Here is a 7,030-nt window from a genome sequence, read left to right as displayed (position 1 = left end):
AATGTTGTGTTCCCCATTCAACTTAACAGGGCTTGTGAGATCTCCCTCCAACCACCCCAATTGGGCTATTGACACCCCACTCATCTCAATAGGGCTTTTGGCACCCACGCTCACCCAAATAGGGCTTCTGAGACCCCCCGCCCCCGCCCATTCACCTCAAAACGGCTTTTAACAGCCAACTCTTCCCAGTGGTACTTTTGGGATTTGTGATCCCATGCAGTGGGGATTTAGGGATCCCACTCACCCCATTAGTGTGTGCACGTGTTGCATTTTTCTCTCACTGTGACACGTGTCTGGGGAGGGGGTTGTGGTTGGAAAGAGAGGGGGCCAGGATTAGGGTGATGGTGGTGGTGGCTGTGGTCCACAGAGAGATACACACACACACACATCTCTGGACTCAGGACAAAAATACATTATTGAGCCCCTTTCACACCACGGGACCCCCAGAACATCCCTCCAGGTCCCTAAAACAGCGCACGAAGCCCTGGGAAACCACGGGGCACCTGCCACGATGGCCCAGGTGGTAGCGGCGCTGGTCGCGTTGGTGGTGGTGATCGTGGAAAGTGAAGGCGGTGGCAGTGGTTGCAGTGGCGGTTGTTGTGATGGAAGTGGCAGTACCGGTGGTGGATATGGTGGTGCTAGTGGCGGTGGTTATTGATGGTGGTGCTGTTGATGGTGGTTGCAGTGATGTTAGTCATGGTGGTGGTAATGATGGCAGTGGAGGTAGTGGTGTTGGTCGAGTTCGATTCCCGCTCACGGCCAACACCAGTGACGGCTGTCAGAGCCGGTCCTGGGCCTCCTCCTAGGTTGACTCAGCCTGAAATGAGTACCTGGCACGGTGTGTAGACATCGCCACAAGGGAGATAAAGGCGGCCAGACATGGTGTTGGCCACCCACTCCCTCGTGTGCCGTTCAGGCTTTCATAGATGTTCGCTAACAGTACTTGCCCCATCGGTCACACCTCCGATGAGCACGATCGGATACGTACGGTGCGAAAGAAGTTCAATTTACATAGATACAGTACATAGTCTGTTAAGGCCGGAAGATCTTTGTCTTTGTGAGTCGAGTTAGCAGTGGGGGTAGTATTGGTGATGCAATATTAAGCCCTCGCTGATACGCTGTAAGAACCAGTAATCGTTATCTTGTCGGTACAAATGACTCACTCTTATCTTGTCAATAGCAAGCTGAAGCTTCGGTACTGCGATACGTTAGCCAACACTGCAGTTGCATCGCTGTTGGCTGTGAACTTCTTCAGTTTCACACTCGCGTGGCACAGCCCGGGCACGCAGCCGTTGTGTGTAGTAGGTAAAATATAATAATAATAATAATACTGTCGTAGGTACAAGATAATAATACTACGATAAGCGTTTCCTTTGTTTATCACGGAAAGTTTCACTGAGTCTGAAGTCTCTTTTCACAGAAGGATCCTGCTATACTCATTGGGGAGATGTTGGCCAATAGTATGAAATGAGAGCTCAGCCTCGGGTGGGAGGAGATCCGAGAACCTGCTGGGTGACCCACGCTATCTCCCATCCGAGCACGATCCAGACTCAGCCCTGCTGAGTGACCCACGCAGCCTCCCATCCGAGCACGATCCAGACTCAGCCCAGCTGGGCTTCTGAGATCTAACCACAGCGAGTGCGTCCAGGGAGATAGATGTGCTCCTCCGTCCGTCGCCCCTGCTTGTAATGCCGAACATCAATGGTGGCGACGGTTTGAGGAGGTATCCTTCATCCAGCAGTGGATTGGCCATGGCTGCTGATGATTCCAAATGTGATGATGAACAGCACGGACCCCCAACAGTTTATTGCCGTATTATAAAAATAAACAGTTGGGGATGCGTCTTGTGATCCGGTAGGTGCTTCGGTGTGTATGCGACCAGATTCGCGTCACTTCCTCTCCACGCAGCACGTTCTCTAAATCCGGAAAGTAAGACGCACCGCACACGTGTCGCCGTTCTTCCTCGCATCGTGCCCGGATTATAAGACGCACCCAACACGGCGAGACAAATCTGACTTGAAGCTTTCGTGACTGCATGAATTCATATTCTTTGGGTCATTTGGTAAAGTCACGTAGATAGGTTCAAAGACAATAACAAAAACCTACGACGTTTCGATCGCAACACAAGCGGCCGTCATCAGGAATAGGGGTGTCGCGATCGAAACGTCGTAGGTTTTTGTTATTTTCTTTGAACCTATCGACGTGACCCAAACAATACGAGACACATCTGGCCACGCGTTATGGGTGCGTCTTACATTCCGGTGCGTCTTACATTCCGGTAAACCTACAATGGGCTGGTGGGGTGGGGGTTGAGAAGAAAGGAGGGGGGGAATAGTGGGGGAGGGGAGGGGCCACTGCCCCCCCCCCATCCTGCACCCCCCCTAACGGTTGCTGACGTACCCCCACGTGACGGCCTCCTCGACCAATCGCGAGCTTCCACATTCGGGCGGCCGCTGTGGGCGCCAGGCATAACTAGCGGAGCTCCGAGCGGCATCCTCCTCCTCCTCCACGCAGCCCGCCCGCCGCGTGACGCCTCGCGTCCACCACCACATCCACCTCCTTCGTCCTCCTTCGTCGTCCCACAGCAGCTGCTACAGCAGCAGCACCAGCAGCAGCTCCTGCGCTCCCCGCCCGCTCTAAGCTTGCCAAGCGCTGTCGCTGTTCCTAAGCCGAGGACGCGCCCCGCGCCGTCATCGTCGTCGTCGTCATCGGCGGCGTCTCCTCTAGCGGCCGGCGGCACAGAGAGAGAGGGGAGGGAGGGAGCGAGAGATCAGTGGCTGGCAGTGGCGTGCGGTAATTGAGATCTATCCAGTCGGCCTGTCTTTTATTTGATTGTCACGGTAATTGTAACAGCAGCAGCAGCAGAGGAGGAGGTGGGCGGCGAGGTGGGTGGGGGGTAGCTAACAGTGGCGTTCGTAATCGTTAACCCTGAAAGAGAGCCAAGAGAATCTCACACGGGGTCACGAAGAGGAGTCCACGTGTAGCCGCTTCCAGCCAGAGCGAGCGAGAGAGAGAGACAGACGGCCACATACACAGAGAGACACCGAGAGAGACCGAGAGAGACCGAGCCAGTCGGCCAGCAGAGAGACTTGAGATCGAGGCCGCGACCCCGGGGCCGCGCACACGAAGCACCCCACCATGGAGAACGGGCACGGCAAGACGGTGGAGGAGGTGTTCACCTTCTTTGGCGTGAACGAGAGCACCGGCCTGAGCCCCGACCAGGTGAAGAGGGCCCGGGACAAGTATGGCCCCAACGGTGAGTGGTGGAGTGCGACTCGCCTCGAATCCCCGGCGGATTCTCTCTCTATCCTTCGGGGAACCCTCAATCCCCACGATCTCCCCGTATTCTCGGTGGGCCTCCAGTATCCACAATGGGTTGTTCCCTGTACCCCCAGTAAATTCACCCCCGAAGATCTTGGATGGTTTCCTTTTCTACCGCCATTGATTCATGGTTTTCCCCCTTTCTTTCAGAGTATCCGTGGTATACGCTGTCCAAACCCTCCTGCCAGTTTGTATCCCCGTTGGGTTGGGGTCCCCTTTTCCCCCATGGAAATCCCAATCTCTGCGGATGAATGAATGGAGGGAACCCTCATTGCAGCCGTGCTGTGTTCTCGCTTGTTCCGCAAAGCCGCACATCCATCTGTCAGGAAGACCGCAATGGGAGACTTTCTGGAACATTCGTGACACGTGTCGGGTCACCAAATATCTCCACGGTCTTGTCACAATCCCTCAATTTCGGACTTTGTACCCCTCGTATATCCCTTGCTAAGTCTGTGTCCGGGTCTGTGCTGGTGGACCCTGTCCAACCCCAATCTCCCAGGCCCCCTCCTACCCCCTGGGGCCCCGGTCTTCAACACGGGTGGCCGGTTACAGAACCACGCCGCGTGTTGAGTAGCACGGCTTTGTGTCACGTTGTGTTTGGGGGGGGGGGGGCACGGCGTGTAATGTGTCTCTCTCTCTCGGTGTCGCCGTGTGGATCTGTGCCGCGGCGAGGGAGAAAATAACCACGCGGCGGTGTCTCGTGTCACGAGCCGCTAAATTACTAAAACCTCGCTGACAGAGCCTGTCCGAGAGCCCCCCCCATCACACATCTCTCTCTCCCTGCGGGTTGGGGGGGGGGCGCTCAGTCAGTCAGTCATGGCTCTCTGGCTCTGCTCACCCATTCACTGCCCTTCCAAGACCCCCTGAAATCCTCTTAGGCGGAGGATGCCCTCTTGGTCTTCGTCTACGTCCCCGACCCCGGTAAGGGGAGGTGGTGGGGGGCTTTTGTTGTCGCCTTGTGCCTCCCGAGGGGCAACAACACAAATGAAGCGTCAGGAATGTCATCGTCTCCCATCACGACTCCGGAGCCAGCCCCCCCCCCATCCCCGTAGTGCCGCCCAGACTCAAGCCCCCCCCCTCACCGACCCCCTTTGTCTCCCTTGTTCCCCGTCTAATTCCTCTTGTAGCATTCGTCCTATTCTGGATTCCCGTGTGCCCCTCCATGCCCCCTCGCGTCTCCTCGTCCCCAGGGCCCCGATCCCTCCTCCCTGGCCTCTCATCCCCCCCCACGAATCGTCTCCCTCGTGTACGCCCGGCGCAGACATTAGAGTTCCCACTACGGTTTGGCATCGCGAGTGCTCTGCTCCGAGTTTCATTGGTCGCCTCGGACCCCACGTGACGGCGGGCGACGAATTGGCGTCGGCCGTGCGGCGCGGCGCGCGCATCTGCGCTGGGAAGTGTGTGCGGCGCTGCCAATTCATTCGCATAATGGCCGAACCGGCGCTTCGCCACCTCGCTCACCACTACCTTGCCTCACCACCACCTCACTCGCCTCACCCACCTCACTCACCACCACCTCACCACCACCTCACTCGCCTCACTCGCCTCACCACCTCACTCACCACCACCTCACCACCACCTCACCCACCTCACTCACCACCACCTCACTCACCTCACCACCACCTCACCACCACCTCACCACCTCACCACCACCTCACTCACCTCGCCTCACCTCACTCGCTTCACCATGCCATCTCACTCACCTCACTCCCCTCACCACCACCTCACTCACCACCACCTTACTCACTCACCTCACCACCTCACTCACCATGCCATCTCACTCACTTCGCCTCACCACCCCACTCACCACTACCACCTCACTCACCTCACCCCCCTCACCACCACCTCACTCACCACCTCACTCACCATGCCATCTCACTCCACTCACCTCGCCTCACCTCACCACCACCTCGCTCACCATGCCACCTCACTCACTTCACTCACCTCACTCACCTCACCACCTCACTCACCTCACCACCACCTCACCTCACTCACCTCACTCACCTCACCACCACCTCGCTCCCCTCACCATCTCACTCACCATGCCACCTCACCACCTCGCCTCACCACCACCTCACTCACCTCACTCACCTCACTCCCCTCACTCCCCTTCTAGCCTCTTACACCATCCCTCATCTCACTGCTCCACACCTCTTTACTCACCTCCGCATCTTCTTCCCTCACCTCACCAAATCGCCCCTCGCTCCCTAATAACTCCCAACGGCGCCTCATTCTTGAAACCTCAACTCACTTCATCTAACACATCACAACACCTCCTCGATTACACCTCGCCTCTCTCCATGTGCCCCATTGTTCCTCAGCTCCTTCACCCATTTACAAGCCGCACGATCCACTCCCCACACCACCACCCCTTGACACCTCTTCCTCGCACCTAACGCCCATACCACCTTGACACCACCTTGACACCACCTTGACATCGCCTCACTCCCCACACCACCTCACAGCTCTTTACATCTCTTCACTGCTCTCATCACTCTGCACCTCCTCACGCTTGACACTACTACCCCAAACACTCTGAACACCCATTAAGCCCACACCACAAAACCGTGCCTGTGCGTGACTTGAGCCAATACACTGTGCACGTATATTACTTGCTGCATCAATTATTTAGATAATCACTACGCTGCACAGGACTTGCTGGAGACAGGTCTTGTTGCTTAGCAATGTTGCGGTACAACTTGGCACAGACGTGTACCTAGGCCGTAGTCTGGGCCGGCCATAACCAATATTCACCTTTTACTGGGCATACACTTCGGACTGGTGAGCCATGCAATAAGCATGCACTAAGCATGGCTCACTGTAAATCCCTTACTGTATACATGGCACACAAGAATTAGCGACGTACCACTTTACTTGTGGTACTGCGTACACCACGTAAATGTACAAAGTATTGTCAATTAAAATCCCAAGCACCCACACGGCATGGGGAGGCCTTCATCCAGCAGTGGAGTGACAAAGGGCTGCATGTGTACGCCGTGCATTTAGCGTGTCTGCAGCTTGATGTGTACATCATTCATTGGCCCCGGTTTACTGCATTAGCCAAGCGCTGGAAGTTTACATGAACCGCCGCCGCATTAAGAGATGGAGGCCGAGCCTGCCCGTGACCTTTAAGCTGCGTGTTCATCAGTAAGTGGCTGTGCGTCTAGCGTTAAGCGACTGTGTACATTACCTCATGGGTCCAGCATTCCACATGGGTCCATCACTGCTTGTGGCCTCCTTATGCCTGCTTTACGCATTGAGTGACATTACAAAATGTGGGCGATATCAGATGATGATGATCACGACAACTTGGGTGGTTGGCCATTTGACTCTTTTATCCCCAGTCTTTTGCAACAACTTGAATGGAACCCTTCAGCACTGTGACCTGTAGCTGCTAAAGAGGTGCATGCTGCTAGGCCACATCAAGCACCTGTGTTTAGCTTCATCTACATGAATGTTTGTGTCCACAAGGCAACCTGGGGTCCTGTCAGGGCCCTGTCACTCTTGTTCTGAACCCCCACGCGGTGAGTCTGGTTTATGGCAGAATGCCAGTGTTGTCTGGTTCTTACAAATTGACTAAAATGTGCCCCTTTTCCCCTTCTTTCTCCCATGTGCTCGTCGGAAACTTGTCGTGGAAACAGAGCTACCAGCGGAAGAAGGTAATTACCGCATACTGCGTGATTACCTCGCGGGAGCGTACACATTGTAT

At 55.6% G+C, this 7,030-nt stretch overlaps 1 protein-coding gene across 2 annotated transcripts in view; it reads left to right on the top strand.

Annotated features, from left to right (window-relative positions):
- The first annotated feature begins 2,440 nt into the window (after window positions 1-2,440).
- LOC144719323 (sarcoplasmic/endoplasmic reticulum calcium ATPase 2) overlaps window positions 2,441-7,030 on the top strand; it is a 37,375-nt gene continuing 32,785 nt past the window's right edge. For both annotated transcript variants that reach the window (XM_078595164.1, XM_078595163.1), the window contains exons 1-2: window positions 2,441-3,256; window positions 6,963-6,980. In XM_078595164.1, the coding sequence (XP_078451290.1) occupies window positions 3,139-3,256; window positions 6,963-6,980 (136 nt within the window). In that variant the 5' untranslated portion in view covers window positions 2,441-3,138. The remainder of the gene's footprint in view (window positions 3,257-6,962; window positions 6,981-7,030) is intronic.

Source organism: Lampetra planeri, chromosome 6, assembly GCF_965212315.1.
Source record: "Lampetra planeri chromosome 6, kcLamPlan1.2.h2, whole genome shotgun sequence".
NCBI lineage: Eukaryota > Metazoa > Chordata > Hyperoartia > Petromyzontiformes > Petromyzontidae > Lampetra > Lampetra planeri.
Note: the sequence above shows the minus strand (reverse complement) of the source record. Positions and strands in the feature narration are given on the sequence as shown.